Source organism: Phoxinus phoxinus (assembly GCF_949152265.1).
Source record: "Phoxinus phoxinus genome assembly, chromosome: 14".
NCBI lineage: Eukaryota > Metazoa > Chordata > Actinopteri > Cypriniformes > Leuciscidae > Phoxinus > Phoxinus phoxinus.
The window spans coordinates 2,207,874-2,230,155 of NC_136889.1; the positions used below are offsets into that span (position 1 = coordinate 2,207,874).

General features: G+C 38.3%; 1 protein-coding gene across 2 annotated transcripts in view; it reads left to right on the top strand.

The window, feature by feature from the left end:
• Positions 1 to 22,282, top strand: part of lyst (lysosomal trafficking regulator) — a 127,589-nt gene that overhangs the window by 57,351 nt on the left and 47,956 nt on the right. For both annotated transcript variants that reach the window (XM_079636293.1, XM_079636294.1), the window contains 15 exons: positions 1,655 to 1,881; positions 2,366 to 2,432; positions 3,446 to 3,555; positions 4,525 to 4,891; positions 6,297 to 6,450; positions 7,246 to 7,419; positions 8,997 to 9,157; positions 10,772 to 10,962; positions 13,750 to 13,998; positions 15,614 to 15,787; positions 16,612 to 16,761; positions 16,852 to 16,989; positions 18,397 to 18,595; positions 20,182 to 20,349; positions 21,234 to 21,843. In XM_079636293.1, coding sequence (XP_079492419.1) covers positions 1,655 to 1,881; positions 2,366 to 2,432; positions 3,446 to 3,555; positions 4,525 to 4,891; positions 6,297 to 6,450; positions 7,246 to 7,419; positions 8,997 to 9,157; positions 10,772 to 10,962; positions 13,750 to 13,998; positions 15,614 to 15,787; positions 16,612 to 16,761; positions 16,852 to 16,989; positions 18,397 to 18,595; positions 20,182 to 20,349; positions 21,234 to 21,843 — 3,139 coding nt within the window. The remainder of the gene's footprint in view (positions 1 to 1,654; positions 1,882 to 2,365; positions 2,433 to 3,445; positions 3,556 to 4,524; positions 4,892 to 6,296; positions 6,451 to 7,245; positions 7,420 to 8,996; positions 9,158 to 10,771; positions 10,963 to 13,749; positions 13,999 to 15,613; positions 15,788 to 16,611; positions 16,762 to 16,851; positions 16,990 to 18,396; positions 18,596 to 20,181; positions 20,350 to 21,233; positions 21,844 to 22,282) is intronic.

The window sequence follows — 22,282 nt, forward strand, 5'->3', positions numbered from 1 at the left end:
CTTCTTTCTATCATTCTGTCTATCTATCCATCCATCCATCCTTCTTTCTATCGTTCTGTCTATCTATCCATCCATCCCTCTATCTATCGTACTGTCTATCCATCCATCCATCCATCCATCTATCCTTCTATTTATTGTTGTGTCTATCCATCCATCCATCCTTCTTTCTATCGTTCTGTCTATCTATCCATCCATCCATCTATCCTTCTATCTATCGTTCTGTCTATCCATCCACCCATCCATCCATCCTTCTTTCTATCGTTCTGTCTATCCATCCATCCATCCATCCATCTATCCTTCTATCTATCGTTCTGTCTATCCATCTATCCATCCATCCATCCTTCTTTCTATCGTTCTGTCTATCCATCTATCCATCCATCCATCCATCTATCCTTCTATCTATCGTTCTGTCCATCCATCCATCCTTCTTTCTATCGTTCTATCTATCTATCCATCCATCCTTCTTTCTATCGTTCTGTCTATCCATCCATCCATCTATCCTTGTATCTATCGTTCTGTCTATCCATCTATCCATCCACCCATCCATCCATCCATCCATCCTTCTTTCTATTGTTCTGTCTATCTATCTATCCATCCATCCATCCTTCTTCCTATCATTCTATCTATCTATCCATCCCTCTATCGTTCTGTCCATCCATCCCTCTATCTATCGTTCTGTCTGTCCATCCATCCATCCATCCGTCTATCTATCGTTCTGTCCATCCATCCATCCATCCGTCCATCCATCCATCCATCTTACTCCTCCATGTTAGATCTTGTGCCACCCTTGATGCATTTAAATCTCATTTAAAGACTCTTCTCTCTTGCATTTGATTGTTATTAGTTTTTGTAATTGTTTTATACTTTGTTTTATAATCTTAGATGTGCTGGGCTGTATGTAAAGCACTCTGGCCAACGTGTGTTGTTTTTAAATTTAAAATATTAATAAATGTGATTGATTGATTGATTGATTATCTATCCACTGCGGTTGTTCTATCTATCTATCTATCTATCTATCTATCTATTTATCTGTCTGTCTGTCTGTCTGTCGTTCTATCTATTTATCTGTCTGTCTGTCTGTCAGTCATTCTATCTATCTGTCTATCTATCTATCTATCTTGTCTGTCTGTCTGTCTGTCATTCTATCTATCTGTCTGTCTGTCCACCTATCTATCTATCTATCTATCTGTCTGTCTTGTCTGTCTGTCTATCGTTCTATCTTATCTCTCTAACTATATGTCGATCTGTCTGTCAATCTTTCTGTCTTTATCAATCATTCTATAATTTTTCTATCTATTGTTCTTTCTGTCTGTCTATATATATATGTCCGTTTATCTGTCTATGTATGTGTGTGAGAATGTCTGTGAGGGCGTGCTGTGTGTGTGTGTGTGTGTGTGTTCGAGGCAGAACTTCATTAATAAAAAGCACCCAGAGCTTGCGTAGGAGCTGCAGGGTAGTTCACAGCTAAATCATGCGGGTTCTCCAGTGCGTGGCGTCCCTCCATCAGCTTAATTCATCTTTACTGGGCTAGAGCTCTGAGTGCATACAGTGCTCGTTCTTCAGCCCTTCTGTTTGTACTCTTGCACCACCAATTATTCCTTTATTATTACTGCGTTGTTTGTAATCAGTGTTCTGTCTTTGCCGGCTGTGACAGGGATAAAGGTGGAGGCTGGAGTCGTGTTGGGGGAATGCGCGTTGGGAATGGCAGGAGTGCCTCAGGGCTCCGTACGCGGGCGTTTGCTTTTCCCGGAGATCTGCTTAATGGAACTGCAACTGTTAGCCAGTGGCTCGCCAGACCTGGAGGTTTTGGGCCACGTGTTGCAGAGCCTGTTAGGAGCCGTGAAAGGCCACATCAACAATGCAGCGCTGCTCTACCAGCAGGTCAGACTTATATCCGATGCCAAACTGATTTATTTATGTATGCGAGATATTGATGTTACACAGTGACGTATCTTATTCCAGAAGACCTTCTGCTTATATCTAACTAAGTAACTTACCTTTGGTTGTTAGAAAGATTTTGTTCTAGGTAACTAGTTGAAAGAGTATACTTGAAACTGAAGACAACACCTGTGAACCTAGGTAGCAGGAACAAAATGACCTTTTGCAAACCTTTTAGCAATTGAAGATTTTGTTTGTTATCTGAGTTGTTTAAAAAACTAGCTTTGCAGCTGCATTTTTTAGGCCTATGTTGGTGAAATCTTTACAGGATTTATTCATTTATTTTTACTTTATCCCATTGTCAATAATGATTTTTGAAACTCGCAATATTGATATGTTTGAATACGTCTGACCAGCTGCATTAAATAATCTTTACTGTATTTATGATGAAATGTGATCCATCACGTTTTTTTTTATCTCTTGTCAGGGTGGTGTGAAAGCCATTCTCAGTGGATTTCAGAACATTCTCAGCCAATCAGATGCCTCCTATAAAGGTGTATATTTCTTTCAAACTTCAACTATGCATATTTCTCCCAATTCCCATTTTTGAGTTTATTTTGAATTGAATGTTTTTGAGTTTAATCATAATTCTCATTATTCTTGTAATGGGTTTGTCATTACTAAAATACATTTTTATCAATGATGATGTTCATTAATTAAAAATTCACCATTAATGAAAAGCAGCAGAACAAATAATAGATTATATATATATATATATATATATATATATATATATATATATATATATATATATATATATATATACATACATACATACATAGTTCATAAAAAAGCAATAAAAAAAGGAAAAGATACACTGTAAGATACATTATATAATCATATTGCGTAGTTGTGTACTGAAATACATTTTATCGATGATGTTCATTAATGGTAATTATAATATTAATCATATATTATATTATTATTCATCATAAAAATTCATCATAATCACCATTAATGAAAAGCAGCACAACAAATACTAATGGATATATAAATAATTTATAAATAAAATAAAAATAATGGAATATATATATATATATATATATATATATATATATATATATATATAATATGAGTGAAATACAGTAGTGGCCAAAAGTAAAGAAAAAGCATGTTAAACATTTTGTAATCATGTTGCTTGGAGTTTTATTTGTAATAATAATGCAATGAAACATGCAAAATTGTGCCGACATCATTTTTGTCCAGGCTATCATTCAAAGAAATTATGAACACATGCAACAACAACGAGCGAACCAATGAAATATCACTAAATGATTATGTTGTTGTCAATTCATGCTTTATCCTGTGAGAACATTATATATAATACATCTAGCAATATTTTACTCATATATTGATGGTTTGACAACAAATATCCCCTCCTGACAGGCATATTCTTAATAGTTTTTCATTAGATTCATATTTGATCGTAATCATGCTAATCTTTATCATAATTTAACATTTAGCTAAACATTATTATAATTGCTCTATGGCCTGTTGTACCCTTCAGAGTGCCAGACAATACTGATGGAGCTGCTCGTATCCATGTTGAGTGACAGTATCACAGCGGAGGAACTCGCCCTGTTGACCCGCCTCTTCCTGGAGAAGACTCCGCCCACTGTAAGTGCAACCTTAAAACAAGCATTTAAAGGTGCAGTGTGTAATTTTTATCGGCATCTAGTGGTGAGGTTGTGAATTGCACCCAACAGAAGTTATGGTGGCCGACAGGAGATGATGTCGTCAGGTTTCTTTACAAAGATAAATTAAGAAATTAGGTTTACTTAACTATTCAGTAAAACAATATGTTATTGTGAATATTATTGTTACTTGTTCATCATTGTGTCAGTGTTTTATTCGCTGACTTTAGCTTTAGCTTCTTTGCATGAAGAACAACATAGCCACATTGAATTTATACATAATTCTGTTTCGAAACCTTTTCAGTTCCCTTTTCCATGGAAAAGAAAAAGCTTTGAAACTACGCAATGCGAATGTACAATGTGATCAAGCATCCTGTAAACAGGTTTATTTTTAACACAGCGTCAGCAAGTGGACAAGCTGATGCAGAATACGCTTTTAGTAATGCCAACCTTTGGTTTGTCAATGCTGATATGAATCAGCCATTCTAGGATAATTATCTTGTTCTTTGTTCACATTTTTTGTTATGTAACTTAATTTGTGATTGCCAGTCCTTTACTTCTGAGCACCTCTTGTCCTATTGCCTCACATCTTTAAACACCCTAATTTACTATTTTATGTGGTTTCCACATATACGGTAGGTTAAAGATGTCAGCATGCAAAAAAAAAAAAACGTACTGTGAAGTTGCATTTCTAAACTTTGCTAAAATTAGGCCAAAAAATAAATAAATCTAGATATAAAGCTCTAGAAAAGTGATTCCAATAATCACCTAGTCGATTGTTGGAAAACTAATCTGCATCCCATTCAACATTTTACATAGTATATTTAGTGTTTTCTTGATTATTACAGCACAACTGCTATATCTAGTCTCTTTTCTTGGCAGCTACTGTATGCCCCCCATGAAGTATCGCTGTGAAATGCGCAAAATCTTTATTTGCATTCCTCATCTGTAGGAGATCTTGTTGAGAGGCGTGCTCCAGATTGTGGAGGCCAACTCGGACACAGAGCCGATCTACTTCATGTCCTTTCCCATGATCCCTGGCGCGGGGGTCCCTGGCTCGAGCTCTTCCCCTGGGATGAGGCCTCATGGGGCGGTTGTGGGTAAGGGTGGAGTAAACGCTCTTTTGAGGGGTAAGTTACCCCTGGGCCGTGTTGAAGGAGACCCGAGCCGGCCTGGTCATCTGCGCTCTTCTCCCTGGCACACGGCACCCTTCCACCTGCCTTTAGTGGGCCAGAACTGCTGGCCTCACATGTCCAGTGGCTTCAGCGCCTCGCTGTGGGTACGAGCGGGGAACGAGGACGACGGCCTTCCTAAGAAGGGTAAGAAGATCGCTTTTTTTTTTTTAGCTTTGTATAAGCTTATAACACAGATAAGTATTATCTATATACTGATGTGTTCAGGTTTCCCATGGGTCCTTGAAATCCTTGAAAGTTTGTGAATCTGAAAATAAAATAAAAAATCAGGGCCCTGGAAAGTTTTTGAAAATAAACTTGGTCCTTGAGAGAGTTTTTGTGCAAGAAGTTTTCTGGAAAATAATTATATTAATCCCTCGGGTCCGCTAATGTGTTATTTCTCCAACACTCCGTGGCCTGTGCACACTAGCGTGCTTGATTTACGTTAGTTACGCGCATTAATGCTTTACGTTAAGTGTTTCCCGCGTGAGGTACTTTGTGTTGTATGTTGCCATGACGGTCACGCGCACACAAAACCACCACAATTGAATCTCAACGTTTGTTGTTGAACATAACAAATGTGTTCCCACATTTAGTCCTTGAATTTGAGGGTATTGGACCTGGAAAGTCCTTGAAAAGTCCTTGAATTTGAAGTTAACCAAGGTGTGGGAATGTTTATTAAAGGATAATTCAGGTATTTAACACTTTGAGTGTATTTTGTAGTTTGTTTTGGATGAACAAGAGTGGTGGACAAATAAATTTTGACAATGGTTCCTGTCTCGACTTTTTGACTATTTTAGAATTGCCCATGACCGCTTTAGAATGGGAGTCTATGGCCATGCACAAACATGTCCTTAAAACAACCCTTAACGTTCGTTTTCAAAACTGTGCAACTCACCGAGTGGTTCGTTGATATTCCAAAACAAGTAGTGTAGCGAAATACAGTTTCTGTCGTGTTTTATTTGGCATTTTGTAAAATCCCATTGATTTCCGTTGGAGGACTCATTGCTTGTTGATATTACTGCGCTACCGGAAACGGAAATGGGGCTGTTTACATTTGGTTGTAGTCTTTTATGGTCTTTCCATCAAGTGGTCGGGAGTGTGCCAACGCTTCAGACTCAAATATCGAGCGGAAGTTTATACGCGGTTGTGAGGTATCTGAAAAAATAGTTCCACTATAGAAAAGTCAACGGATTGAAATCATACATTGCGCCGATATATTTGTTTTTAATCATCAACGAACACCACTAACCACAGTGGTGAGTTGAACAGTTTTGAAAACGAACGTTAAGGGTTGTTTTAAGGACATGTTTGTGCATGGCCATAGACTCCCATTCTAAAGCGGTCATGGGCAATTCTAAAATAGTCAAAGAGTCGAGACAGGAACCATTGTCAAAATTTATTTTTCCACCTCTTGTTCATCCAAAACAAACTACAAAATACACTCAGTGTTAAATACCGGAATTATCCTTTAACAATAGCAACACTGATACATGAACACCACCCCACTCTAAGAAGACGTTTGATTGGTTTGTCCTGCTGTGTGTTGCAGAAGAGGAGGCGTCTCTGGGGGAGTCCCTGCCTGGTCCCGCACATGTCACGGACCAGCAGACAGACCGATGCCTCCTCCATGTCCTCTCCATGGGCTCTAAGGCACTGATGCTTCAGGTGTGGGTGAACATCTCCACCGGAGCCTTTACCTTCAGGTGAGTGACATGACAACTTTAACGTTGCACTGTTTTTTTTATTATATATATATATTTTTTAAAAGCCTCCTTAAAAAGTGGGTGCCAGTGGTGTTTTTGGAGGGCAGTAGATCTTACACAATCCACTTCAAACTCACGTTCAGTTTCTCCATTCTGATATAAAACGCCACTTTTTTAACATGTACAATAGAACTCAAACAGTAGAGGATGATGCTAGCAACCATGGGAATGGATGAACTGGTAAAATGTCCTGATTTATTCCAGGTTAGGGTCTATGGGCGGGTAAATGTATAGATTTTTCAGATCTTTTAAAAGATATAATGGACAAAATAAGCTAGTGCAATTTACATATGAACATGACCGAAGACGACTGCGAAACATACAGAGAGCAGGAGCTTTAGTTTCTCAAGACCAGCCGAACACAGCGAGTGTGTGTTAGAAATCAGGAATGATGAGAGAACATTGAGCTTGGTGCGTTTTTCATCTTCAAACCAATCTTGGGTCTTTAGCCGACAGTTTAAATCCTGTCCCATTAGGTCAGTAGTCAGAGAGCAAGCGTCTGTTGTGGCTATTCGATAACATGAGCGTTTACACTACAAAAGTAATCCGGTCGCATGTGTTTTCAACTACCTCTGGAAATGGTTGAAAGTGGACAAGCTCAAAACGTTTTACACCTGTTTATAGCGTCGTCCACTTGAGATCCGATCGACCAAAATGCATCTCAATACCAGGTGTAAACGGGTCTTAAGAGTCATCAATGCTGAATTTCCAAAGTGACTTCATTTGTGAATTCAGGACCTGCATTGATCCCAACGATGAGATGAAGGCGGGTCTGCTCGCCCAGGCGGAGTCTGGAGACGGTTTGCTGACCGCTGGCCGGTGGCAGCACTTGGCTCTCACATACACACAGCAGCCCGAGGGCCGGAAGAGCGTTCACGGTCAGCTGACACTCTGGGTGTGCGGCATTAGGTGAGTCCCTGCAATTGGTTTGTTGACAATTTAAAGGGACAGTTCAGCCAAATATGATAATTCAGGATGTCTGCGGGGTCTTGAAAAGTATTAAACGTTGATAAATCAATTTAGAGACAATTAAGGCCCTTAAAAAGTATTGAAAAGTCTTAAATGCCATTTTACAAATAAATGTTGTATCATCTTTTCATTATGTATATTTGTCCAAAGAATTGTATAATTTGCCAATTAATTATCTTGAATTGTTGCATTGATAAGGAGTTATCACAAGCTAAGACTGTTTAGTTGTGTTATCTTACAATCAATACATACTAGTAATTGTGAGTTAAAGTGTCGCCGATGTAACCGGTTAAAACTTGAAGTAGTGATGAGGTCTTAAAAATTTATGGAAAGACTCTTAAAAAAGGTCTTAAAAGGTATTAAATTTAACTCCATGATTCCAGTATATACCCTGCAATTGTAATTTAGGGATGCAGACTTCAGTTCTCAATGGCTACGTTTACATGCAACCAAATAATCCGTTAGTAATGGGATTGACGGCTCAATCGGACTGAAAAGCCTTTATCTAAACACCTTAATCGATCCAATTGAGTTCCATCCGAATTAAATTTGAACGGTTCATATGCTCATTGTCTCCAAATTATGACTAGAAATTGATAAATGTCAAGTCTGCTGTTTAAAACAAATAAAGAACCAATGTAGGAGAATAGTTATTATGCACAAACTGCAGGAAACTGTATATATTTGTGCAGTGTGCGCATGTCAATCGACCGAAATTAAGTCACAATCTTGAACTTCGAATAAAAAAATGGAATGGCCATGCCCCCATGTCACGTCGGTCGGCTTGTCAAGCGGAAAAAAACACGGTGTTAAAGTGCTGCGAGTCAACCTCCTCTAAAGGGCATTAGTATGTTCCTGCACACCGGACGAGAAGCGCCGCGTCTAGGACAACTCGAGGTATCGCACACCGGATGCGCACTTTCTCAGTTTATGGCCTGCAATATTGTTATGTTTAAGGACATTGTGGAATTAAGATCATGTCTGTACTATGTTATGATTGTAGGCTACTGTACAATTAAATACGTTGCTTAGTCTGCAGTCTGAATTCACTTTATCTCAGAGCGTCCGTTAACTGAATGAATTGAAAATCCGATAGCATGACAGCAATTTTCATTCAACCAACTGATTTCTGTAAATTTCTGTAAAACTAATTGTATATTGCAGCACAGGGTGAAGTCATAACGACGATTTGAGACAAATAAATGTACAGTTTATATAAAACTATGTAAATGGCGTTTTTACAAAAAGAAATTGAAAACCGGGAATCGAATCAAACCGTGTCCTTAGAATCAAAAAGTGTTATCGAATCGAGGATTTGAAGAATCGTGACACTCCTACTTGTGATTATATAAATGCGCACATCAACCCGATCACATGTTTAGCGCTCATGTAAACTACATTCGGATTCATCAATCGGAATGAATTCAGTTCAATTGAAACAAAAGTTGTGCATGTAAACAGCCATTGATTCAGGAAAGCTACACTGTTTTAATCAACCCTTCTTGTGCCACATTCAGGAAATGTGACGTCTCGCTAGATTTCACTCTGCCTAGGAAGTCCAGTTTGTCATCGGACAGTAATAAGACTTACTGTATGCTTGGACACTGTCAGCAACCCTCAGAGGAGCAGTCCAGCCCAAGTGCACGCTGGGATATGGGCACGCTGATGCTCTTTAATGGTATGAAACCAGTGCCTTAAAATACTTTTTTTTTAAAGCGATTATATTTAGAATTTTTTAAGCTTGTTGTGGAGTGTTTGGAATATGAACTAAATGATTAAATAAAACTGTTAAAATCATTTTTGTTAACTCAAATAAAGCTGTGATAAAATATAAATGGTAACACTTTACAATGTCTCACTCGTTAACATGTATTAACTAACATGAACTAATAATGAGCAATACATTTGTTTCAGTATTTATACATTTTTGGTAATGTTAATAAAAAATAAAGCTGTTCGTTGTTTGTTCACAGTGCATTAACTAATGTTAACAAATACAACCTTTGATTTTAATAATGTAGCCTATTAGTAAATGTAAAAATGTTAAATGTAGTAAAATTAGTTTTAAAAAATTATATATAATTTCCTTGTACTAAAAAGGATAACAAAGATTATTTGTTTGCACTTTGAAAGTCTGATGTTGTTGGTAACGCGGGATCTTCCTGCTTCTGGTAGTTTCCATGCGTGAGCCACACATTCTCCACATTCTCTCCACACAACAAGCCTTTTTTAACAGAATAGCAATTCTGTTGCTACTAATAGGTCATGAATGGCTCAAGTCCAGCCGTTCCTAACCTGTAAAAAGCTATAATGCAGTAAGATGGTCCTCTGACTGTGTTTATTTGCCTGTTTTACACCGCCTGTTTCAAACACATCTACCACACTTTCTCTTATTTTTCTTTCTTGTATCTTATAGTCTAGGCTTCACATGACTTAGAATTTTATTTTTTACAGTTTACAATAAAACAGTTTACAATAATGTCACATTTGTTAACATTAGATAATATATTAACTAACATGAGTAACAGTGAGTAATACGTTTTATTTTTTGTTTATGCTTTACATTTTATGTTACATAATTGGGTAACACTTTACAATAAGGTTTCATTAGTTAGCATTACTTTGCTCCATAGGTTAACAATAGAAAAATACTCCTAACGCATTTATTAATCTTAGTAAATCTTAACATTTACTGATTCATTATCTAAAATCTAAAGTTGCATCTGTTCATATTATTTATAAGACCTGAGCTAACATGAACTAACAATGAACAGCTGTATTTTTATTTGAACAAAGACTGAAATTTTGTAAGAAATATATTGCTCATTATTGGTTAACATTAGTTAATGCATTAATTAACTTTAACTAATAGACCTTATTGTATTTACCTAATAGTGTTACCGATAATAGAAATAAAATTGTTCGTCGTTTGTTCACAGTGCATTAACTAATGCTAATAGATTTAATAAGTTTAAAAATGTATTAGTAAATGTTGAAATTAACATTAAGTCTAATAAAAACTATTATTGTTCATTGTTAGTTCATGTTAGCTGATGTTGTTAACTTCAGTTAACAATTTAAACCTTAATGTAAAGTGTTAGCATTTTTTAAACTTATGTATTTGCTCTAAAACGACTTAGACAATTAAATTAATCCAGGCATGTTTTCATGAAATAACATGCAGAATAATATTTAATCGTTTAATTTATAAATTATATGAATATGCAGTGATATTGGCCTACCCAAAATGCATGCTGGAAGTAAGTAGTAAACTGGTTGTTGCTTGTTTTAGGCTCCAGAATTGACACTGCGGAGGCGTTTTACCTGTACGCCAGCGGCCCTGACCTCACCTCCATCATGCCCTGCAAGTACGGCAAGCCCCAGGAGACACTGTCCAAGTACGTGACTCAGGAGGGTCTTCAGTGTGAGGAGATACGTGAAGTCCTCATGAGGAATACAGACGTTGACATCACGCCTCTTATTGTAAGCCTATGAATATGAATGCATGTTTTTGTTTTTTTTCCCGAATGTCTTCACCAGAAGGCTTTTATGCAAATGTATCTGACAGCGGCTTGTTGCATTATTTGTCTATTTGTACATAATTTCCTGCTTGCTTAAGTGCTTTTTCTTTGCAGTTTTACCCACTGACATCTTAATTAGCAGTGATTTTACATGCTGTTCCAGGTGTTCATATGCTAATGCTTTACATGCACGGTAATTACTGCTATCAGAGATTCACTTAAACACAAACCTTCATTTCTCATGGATGAGTTGTAGGGGTGTAACGGTACACAAACATGACGGTTTGGTACATACTGTACCTCAGTATTGAAGTCATGCTTAAGGATCTCGGCTAATGCTGTAAACCATATGGGAAGCCCTTACACATTACTATAATATTAAAGTTTACAATTAACAACAGAACCCAAATTATTAAATTCAGTTGCTATGTACTAAAAAAAAATGTATTGTAAATTGCACATAAGGCAGTTTTGCAATAACTTCTAAATTAGGGGTGTGCCAAAAAAATCGATTCACAGAAGAATCTAGATTCTCATTTGCAACGATTCAGAATCGATCTGAAATGTCCAAGAATCGATTTAATAAATAAATAAAATCAGCTGGCTGTTCGCCTCCATTTTTGTAACTAGCCTATACGGGACGTGAGCGGCAAATCACTAAAACAAAAAGGAAGCAAATGGATGAGAGGGAGATCTTTCGTTCCTACCATTTGCATGTGTTTTAAGTTGGCAGGGAGGGCATAAGAACGAGCAGAGAGAGAGAGAGAGAGCCCCGGCCGCGCGTGCGCACTCACCCGAGCGCTGTCTGCTCTCTCTCTCTCCGGCCGCGCATATTAGGCTAATCAAAATCAATTAATACGATGGTGTCGGGAAAAAAACTCTCCAGTGATAAAACGTTTTCTGTGTTGACAAATCTTGTGCGATATCCTAAACTGCCGAATGCATTGCTTGTTTTTTCTGTTTACATTTCATTGTGAATGCTGCTACGTCAGAGCGGCCAAAGCGTCAACAAGATTCCCCGTACTTTTTGACAAGCGTCCTTGACAGGGCGGCTATAGCTTTTTTGCAGCTCAAGTCGGCGGCGGTGTGAACGTACAGTCAGCCGCCAGCTGCAGACCAACGCACACTGCAGTGCTTCACGAAACTCCCTGCCAACTCCGAGAGGGCAAAAAAAAAAAAGACTCGGTCTATCGCTGCTTCATCGCCAGGTAGCTTAGGGGTAGGACTATTATTCATTTTGAAAGAAGCACTTTATTTTCATAACTTGTTATTCTTTAAGTTACTGTGTCTGACTGAGAAATATAGATGTTTTTTTGTCTTCACCGGTTGTGTTCTACATGATAATCGAATCGAATCGTTTTGAATCGAAAATCTTTTTGAATCGAAAATCGATTTTGAATCGAATCGTGGCCTCAAGAATCGGAATCGAATTGAATCGTGAGATGGTAAAAGATTCCCACCCCTATTCTAAATCTAATTATAAAGTAAATTTTCTACTCCAATACGCTAATATAGTGCATATATCAAATGCTTAATTTCTCTAGCGAACTAACCTGCTGTCGACACTAAATGCCTGAGGTAAATGTAATGCTGTTTGAGATATTATTCTCAAGCTGTTGATATCTTTCTGCAGTTAAAACACTGGTAAAGAGATGTAAACATACCGATCATTGTCACTTCTTCTTCTGCTGCGCTTTTTACTGGTAGCACTAGCAAACATTGTCAGTGTAGATCGCTTGTGACTCACACTACAAGCGACAAAGCAACACGTTGCCATTCATTTCAATGGGGAGCGGCCGTTTTCCGGCGACACGTGCGATCGCGGCCGTTGGCGACCTGATGTTGAAGTTGAGATCTGTTTAACTTTATGCAAATGAAGAGCGACTTCCGGGAGCGACAACCAATAGGAGTGAAGTCAGTGGAGCGCGTGATCATCCGTCACTCTCTGACAGAGTCAAGTTGAACGAGAAGCTAATTTTAGCAGTCAGAAACTGTCCTATAAGTTGTGATGTATCTCCGTGTGCATACAGTGGTGTTCACAGTTCTGACTCAGAGCCCGATTGGTTTCGTGAACCCATATAGACGGTATTTGCCCGTTTGCTGCAGTTAAATAGCCGCGATGGCAAAAAGCATCACAGTTTCTCGTTCATCTTTAATATTATGCATGTTATACTGATTCCATTTATATTTAGAATTTTCCTTCCAGAATGTATGTTTGTAGTGGCAAGAAAACGGATTTGTTGTTTACAACATGGAGAAACATCCGTGAATGTCACTCACAAACATTACTAGGCAACCAGTAGCGGGAACGCCCACTTGCGACCTGCAGCGACAAAGTCGCTTGTAGTGTGAACGTACCTTGACGTATTCGTCGTGCGTGCATGTGCCGTTACACCCTGAATTGGCTTCTTTTTTCAGATCTTCTCTGACAATATATATTGCTGATATAAAGTATTGTACAAATTTGTCTAATGAACCCTTTCAATATTATGTCCCAAGTGATACATCACCTCAAAATCAAATGAAAAACATTAACCCTTAAAAAGCTCGGAACATTTTCTTGAACATATAGGGCGATTTTTTTTATTTTTTATTAATGTAGTCGAGCAAATCTCACTGCCTCATGCTCACAACAACAAGCTGCATTAAACTCAGTATTTTTTTTTGCACTTTAAAAAAAAAAAAAAAAACAGTGTCTTGAGGAACTTCTGCTTTTTATCTCACCATGTGTGTATTTGTGTTTTTACAGGAGAGTTTAGCTGTCGTTTACGCCCCCAGCACACCGTCTCTGTACACCATATATGAGCCAGTGATCCGCCTGAAGGGCCAGGCCAAGTCAGCGGTGGTTTCCCAGCGGCCCTTCAGCGCCAAAGAGGTCCAGAGCCCCATCCTGGAGGCTGCTTTTCTCAAGACCATGATGCACTGCAGGGCTCTCGGCCTACACAGCGCCCTGCACAAGATCGGTGGCACCGGCTCTTTTGTCTTCTTGTTTGCACGGGTATGTGTTTGTTTGCGTATGTCACTAGTAGAGACCAGGAATGAATGGAATGATTCTTATGTCACTTCTGTTTACTGCACACAAACTGATCAGGTATTTTGACCAGATGCTGGTTCACAAAAGCTCTGGTAACTGTTTTCTGTGAGTTTTAATTGAAGCAATCAGTTCGAGAGGCTGAAGTACATCTAAATGCTAAGCTTCAAAGTTTATAGTGAAGGGATCTTCTGTGTTTCCTTCATATTCCAATGCACATTTTTTTGCTGGTAATCTGATAATACACTGTTTCTTTCACTCAATTGGATTTTTGGTCAGCATGTTCTGGCCCAGGACGTTCAATTGTACACTGTGTTCCTTCACATTATCCTTCAGACGTCTCTCGAACGTCACCTCAAAGCCTCGCTTTGTGTTTCTCTCATTCTCATTTTTTATGTCTCTCATTTCCTATCAGTCTCTCATGAGAACTAAAATACCATCACAGAAGTAAAATATTACTGTTTTTAAATTATATCGTACTTATCCCAAACTTTACAGTATTGTATATTAAAGACATCAATACTTTTACTCTCATGCAAGAATGCATTAAATGGTGAAAGGTGTCAGTTAAGAAACTTTTTTTTTTTACTTTCAAGGAATCAAGGAATCCTGAAAAATAAAATATATCACGGTTTCTACACAGCATGATTTCTGAAGGATCATGTGACACTGAAGACTGGAGTAATGATGCTGAAAATTCAGCTTTGATCACAGGAATAAATTACACTTTACCATATATCCACATAGAAATATCAGCTACTATTTGAAATTCCAATAATGTAATTGTATATTATTTTAATACTCACATGATCACATTAAAACCACTTTTGCTTTGAAATTATACACTGTATATTTGCAAAATCTCTTCAGATATATTGTGTTTATTGCCTAATTATAAGATTTTTTTTTTTACCTTATTTAACCCATAAGTGTTGATCACCAACACCCGATGTGTGAACCATGCTGATTGAGACCGAAATAATAGAGGAGAGCAGTGCTAATTAAAATAGCAACAGATGCTCAGTCTTGGTATGAGACCAAATAACTGATATTCATTAAAGAATTTAGTGCAGATGGATCTGGTTTATTTAGGTCGTTTAGTTTGGAGCAGCCGTCGCTAATAATTATCTCACTGAGAACGTTGATTGCTCAGGCTGTTTTAACAATGTGACCCAGAATGTCAACATGAAAACACATTCACAACTCGCTTCACTTTCATTATATGACGTGTTTTTAGCACCAGGAACATCTGAATCACATTTCATTTATTTGTCTTCACACCCTGAAGAAGGCCGTTTGCGCCGCTACGCGTGGGTTGCTTCTCCCTGATGTCTTTTACATTTTCTACCATGATATAGCCTGTAAAATAAAGGCGTTTTAAATAAATTTGAAGAAGATTGCCTTGGATTTTCTCTCTTCTACATTAATTTGAATTCCTGACCCCAAAGAGCACCTTCAAACATCTGATTGAACTCCCTGAGCACCCTGGACATTACATATATATATATAATTTTTTTTCACATTTAATTTGTTGCCTCAATGCCTCTCTTTCTCTCTTCTTTCATTGGTTGTTGTATTGTAGGTGGTGGAGTTGAGCGACTGTGAGAAAACTCAAGCTCTAGCGCTGCAGCTTCTTCTGTCTCTGGTTAAAAACCATCAGCATCGCACCCATGAGATGGAGTGTTACCACGGTTATTCCATGATTCACCAGGTTCTCATCAAGCCCAAGTGCATTGTGGGATACCACATTCTGAAGGTGAGTTTTAGCACATCAGATGTAGATAATAAGTATTTTCATAATGATTTAAATTGCTGGTCATGTAAGAAGAATTGTGAAAATATATATTTTTAATTCTTATTTGGTCTTAAAGTATCCTAAAGATGGCTGTTAGTTAAAAAAAAATTCCTCTAATTAAAAAAGACATCAAATGCATATTAAATATAATAAAAAGCCTAAAAAATATCAAGGTATAGTTTAACTATAGAGCTCTTTGGTGATGACATATATTTTAAGGCCCTTAAGTTCACCCTGGTTCCCTCGACAAAAACCCAATAGGATTTTCTTTTGGCTTTTGGATTATTGCATAAGAAAATAATCTGTGGCCTACAAAAGTTTATGATTTTTACTCATGGTTTTCATAATCTTGAACTCTTATGAATTATAACCTCTAAATACGGTTGGATAACTTCAGCGTTGCAAGCATTAAGCTTTGTCAACTCTTGGTCTTTATTTAAAGAACAATTTCCCTGAAAGTTTGAATTAGAATAATTTTGCACTGATTTGAATTAGAATAATGTAGTGATTTATAAACACCATGAGGCTGTGAAAACACCTAGTGCACTTACATATTCGGCGTGATGTTTAATGTCCCAGAAAACCTCTGTGGTCCCATTTAGTCACTTGTTTGCCTTTTTCAAGACAAGTTAAAGCTGTATTTTGAATGAATTGCCAGATCACTGTTGTACTCAACAGCGCACCCTGCTGGTTTACACAGACTGACAGTGAGACTGTTTTGTGATATTCTCAGAGTATCACTGGATTTTGATTTTGCAAATGTCTGTGTGCATGTGGTGTGATAGACATTGTTGGACGGCTGCTGTAGCGGGTCGATCCTGACGATTGGAGAAGACGGCCAGTTTCATCTGGATGCCGAATCCACTGTGGTGGTGCAAGATCTCAGACTGCTTTCAGAAATACTGCTGGACTGGAAGATATGGGCCAAAGCTCAGGTTCACACTTGCATCTAAATGAGAGCATACCATAGATTTTGGCTGTTTTTATATCGAGCTAATTATAATGGCTGTGTGTGTGTCTAATAGTGTGGCGTGTGGGAGACTCTGTTGGCCGCTCTAGAGATCCTCATCCGAGTGCGTCATCCACAGCAGATGTTCAACATTCGGCAGCTTCTAAAGGCCCAGGTGGTTCATCGCTTCCTACTCGCCTGCCAGGTGCTTCAGGTGAGACGTTTACAACACGGACAGACACGTGAGGTTAATGCAGGTCAAGTAAGTTTAGTTTGTACAGGTGAATCTTGAAAAATGAGTGCAAAAGTTGATTTATTTCAGTAATTCAACTTAAAAGGTGAAACTAATATATTATATAGACTCATTAAATGCAAAGTGAGATATTTCAAGCCTTTATTTGTTATAATTTTGATGATTATGGGTTCTAAAAACCTTTTCACAATATTCTATTTTTAAATTTGGGGTTTTCATAAGCTTGGGTTTTCACGCTAAGGTGTAACCTACAATTTACGATACAGTAATTGTCATCAAAACTTCAGCCATACATTACATCAGAACATCCCTCCAGAGTAGGCCTACACTGTTTTATTGACAACATGACTAAGCAATTTGACTGTCTTATCCGTACACAATGACACAAGGACTTGTCATTCTGATGGCACTGACATGTTCATTGACAGATATTTACTTTTGAGAGATGAACTAAGGATTTTGAGCAAGAGACTGGCTTTTGCAGGTAATCCATGGTGTTTTGCTTTTTGTACGAATAGTTTTGAGTAATGCACTTACTGTTTTGCAAATGTCGAGGATGATTCGAGAAATGTACCAAAGCGACTGAGAAAAACTGTATTTTGAATACATTTGAATAGTTAACTGATTATAAAATAAACTTTATTTTCAGTTTCGGTTTTCAGCTAAATGAAAACTTGAGCAGTGTTTCTGTACAAATTCATTTTGGTGCATCATTAAAATCAACCTATGGTGAAATATCATTATACAAACAACCAATCGCTTTCCAGGATGCAATTGACCCTTCGCAGGGAGCTTGATTGACAGCTGATCTGACCAATCATACTTCGCCATCTGCCATTTTGTCGGACAAAGCAGTCAGGAGAGTTAGTAGATTAACATGGGAGGATTTGAACTTGAGAAGCGGAGTGTACTGACGTCTCTCCGCGGTTAAAACAACATTCCTTCTGATGTTCATTCATGTTTATTTGATGCTATAAATGAACTAGAAGGAAAAGATGATCGGTTCACGAGCGGCTTTAACTGAGGCGACACAGCGATCTGTCACACACATTAAAGAGCCACAAAACGGTATTTATTGTTTAAATTTATTTAAAAAAATTACCAAATTTGAAAGTTGAGACTTTGTTTAATATCAAAAGTAACCGAAAAGTAACCTGGTCTGTGTCTGTCAGTGTGCTCCCTGCTCCACAATGTATTTTTTACTGCGTGACAACATGGTGTGGCATGAGAGCGGCGTAGCTTGTCGGACATAGCAACAGTAACCAAGGGTGGCGGGTCTTTGCGAACGGTCAATTGATACGAGAAAAAAGACCAATCACAGTTCAGTATGTGGGTTGTTTTGTAACATCATCATGATTATTCTCATAGGAGCATCGGGATGAGTACCTGACCTCCATCCCACAGGAAGTCTGCCTCTCGTTTGTCAAAATCATCCAGGAGGTTTTGGGTTCGCCTCCAGACCTGGACCTGCTGCAGCTGGTCTATAACTTTCTGTTGGCCGTTCACCCCCCCACCAACACTTACGTGTGCCACACACCCACCAGCTTCTACTTCTCTCTGCACATCGGTAAGCAAACATTGTGGAAAATGTATCTGATGGAGTCTTACTCATTAAAGGAAAAGTGCACTAAAGAGGATCATTCTGTCTACATTTACTAACCATCATGCCTTATGACTCAAAAACTCAAAAACAAAAGACGATAATTAGCCAAATGCTCAAGCTGCTTCTGGCTTTGGGATTCACAGAAGATGAGAAAATGATGGCAGAAATATAATTTTTGGGTTTAACTAAAAATTGTACATAATTTTACTTTGTCTGAAAATTGTTATTAAACAAAACTTACACCATGTCTACGTGTGGGATAAAAGTGACTTGACTAAATGCAAGTGATTAACTAAAACTAAAAAGTAAGATGTTTCCATTATAATCAGTAAAGCTGTCTAAGTTGGAAGCATCTATTGCATCATGTCCGAACCACTTCGTGATTGCATTTATATATATATTATATGTATATATATACATTTGTTACGTAATGTTACATTTACCTCAGAAAAGCCATTCAGTGACCATAAACTCATTAGTTAGCTAACATTCAAATGTTTATATGTCACAAAACAATTTGGAGTATAAATATAATTATGTGATTATAAAGTTAGTATTATAACTTTATTATTATTATAACTTCCTTGTGTAATTTAAGTGTTTGTATAAAAATATTGAATACCAATATATATATCAATATATACGTCATTGAAAAGAAAATAACATAACAGCCATTACCTCATCCATGGTTAAACCAACAACTAATAAAATACCATTGTGAACATTATGAAGCCTGCAGCCTACATATTGCTGTCTGCAAAAGTAACTTAAACGTACCATATAACTCCCACACGTGCATACAATTCGACACAACTACACACGCATTTTTAACCTTTTTTAACCAAACGTTAACGCTACTCTGTCAACAGCCTATATTCTAAATTACCGCGCTAAACAGAGCGAACATGAGAGCACCCGACTCCAGACGCCAATAATGCAGCGTAATGGAATAATCTCCCGATCAAACTCCGCTTCTCGAAAGTTATAAACTGCCTCAGGTACCCAGTTAAGCTACAAAAATCTATTCAACAAAAATAGTGATGCAGTTAAGTGTTTTTTTCGCTCTCTGTTGCTGTGTGGAGCAGCCTGTGTCCGTCACTCACTCACTCATCCGGGCATGCCCTGCGGTCTCATGAGGAAACGCAGCTTTTTGATATAAATGTTTTCTTGTTCCCGAATACAAATATTTTTTTAAGTATTTGTTCGAAATAAGTATTTGTAAAAAACACGTTATTTGTGCCTTTCCGAATACCGTATTCGGGTTCGGCTCCACCCCTAATATATATATATATATATAAAATAAACATTATATAAAAGAAGGCCAGACACCAGAAACATCATGTCTGGCGTTCTAATTTAAATCAGATGTTGTTTCTAACCATATATATATATATATAACTGCTCTTATTTTAATTAAATTTTAGCTGTAGTCTAACAGTCTTACAGCTCATTCGTATCAGTAATCATTCTGAGGTGTTGCGCTTCCAGTGTAGAAACCCTAGTAAACGAGAACATTGTAGTTCATGCATGTTTTCTGCTTGTGTCTTCAGATGGTAAGATGTACCAGGAGAAGGTTCAGTCCATGATGTTCCTGCGACACTCGAGCAGTGGAGGGAAGTCCGCCTGCAGCTCAGTGGTTTCACTCTCTCCCACCGTCTTCACCGAAATACCCACCGATGGGAACACATCACTGCCGCCCACTTCCCCCAAGCCCAGAGGTCAGCTCCTCCTCCAGACACATTAAACCAGCAGACTAATAAGCATTAATGCAGTTATTCATGAGAAGGTCAAAATCTGAAAAATTGCCACTCCATTCACTCATTTTGTCGCACTTCACAAGCATTATTCAACTAAAAATGTCCCTATCTGGCTGTTTGGCACTGCTTATAAAGTTTGAAACGCATGACAAATACAAAGTCAATTACAGCGCAAACCTGCCTCTGTCAAGTCAGTCAAACATTTTTTTATTGCATTTTCATAATACACATTGTTTCAAAACAGCTTTAAAGAAAATTATGATGTTAATGTTTATAAAAATCTTAATATCTTCATGCCTTATAGTTGCATTTAGCAGATTAGAGCTGGATGATATTATAGTTTACAATTTATGGCGATGCAAGCAATCATGCTGTTGAGATTTGCTTTATATGAAGACTTCAGATGCAAAAGCCTCTAATAAGTGCCATTTGAAATTTTCTTCTAAAATGAGCTCGTCTATTTAAGTTCAGTAATTTCACTTAAATGAAAATTTATTGGTAATTTTCATTGCCATTAAAGTGAACTGAACATAAACATACAAGCTTGATAAAAATGATCATTCTAGAAGAAATTTTCAGGTGGCACTTAAGGCTTTTGCATCTGAAGTCTTCATATATTGCCCAACGCGACTGTACTCTATTTATGCAGATCAAGTAAATATTATATATCTAACTTTGTATACATCTGTGTAATATTTTGCAGCATACATACAGTATACCTGTGGCAATATATAATATATAGCAAATTGCAACTGTTGGATTGTCACACACTGCACCTTTTAAAACAATCTATATTGGTAAAAGCGCTATATAAATGACTAAATTATGTTTTTTTTGTCCCACAGTTCACCACACCTCCTCCCCCGATCATGGAGATGAAGATCTGTCTCTTCGGCCTCCTAACACACACCCCTCTCCTCACGCTTCACCAGCCCTGACGCCCCGTCTGGCTCACGGGAGCGTGACCGGGACCACCGAGCCTGAAGATGGGACGTCCCTTATTACCCAGCATGCCCTGGGCAGCACAGAGACCCTGAAGCGGGGCGTAGATGAGCAGCTTCTCAGCAGCTGCGAGTCCGCAAAGACCATTTGTGATTCTCAGATTGCGGGTGTTGATGAGGAGGGAAGCAGCGTGGGAAACCGAACGCCTTCTATTAGTGTAGAAGAGGAGCATGATGGGCCAGCCGAAAGCCCGGTGGACTCAGAGGACCATTTCGATTGGACCAGCGAGGAAGCGCCACGCCGACCCGACAGCCTGAAGGGAATCCAGTCCTTCCAGAGGAGCCACAGTAACCTGGCCAGTCTGGGCTTGGCGTTTCCCGCGCAGAACGGCTCTCTGACTATCGCTCGCTGGCCCACCGTGACTGACCGCGCCGCCCCGCCGGACGACTGGGAAAGCTACACATACTCACCCGGTTATGACAGACACAGCAAGACGGACTCCAGTAATGACAGGTATTACTTTATACTGTTAAATAGAGGGTCACTTATAGACCTTCTGTAGCCCCGCCCCTTTTCAGCGCTGCGCTCGTTGTCTTTTGTCTTCCGGTCTGTATTTTCACAGCAATCTTGCGTATTTATGAATGAATTATTTATGAATAAAATCTTCCCGGTCTACTGACATATGTTAAGACATCTGCTTTAACCATTACAATCCTCATGATAACTTTCGTTAACTTTACATTAAGTAAACCCACTTCAAAAGCGAATTACTCCTGGACAGCGATGCCATAGAGATATACAGAGCGACCGCAAAACCGGAAGTTCAAAGACAATATTCTCTGGCGCATAAGGTCTATAAAACGGTTAGTTCCGGTCCTTGATTCTGATTGGTTAAGCCGCATTCTAGAGCTTAGATTCTCTGCCCGAGCCCGAACTTGACCCGCGCAGGTCG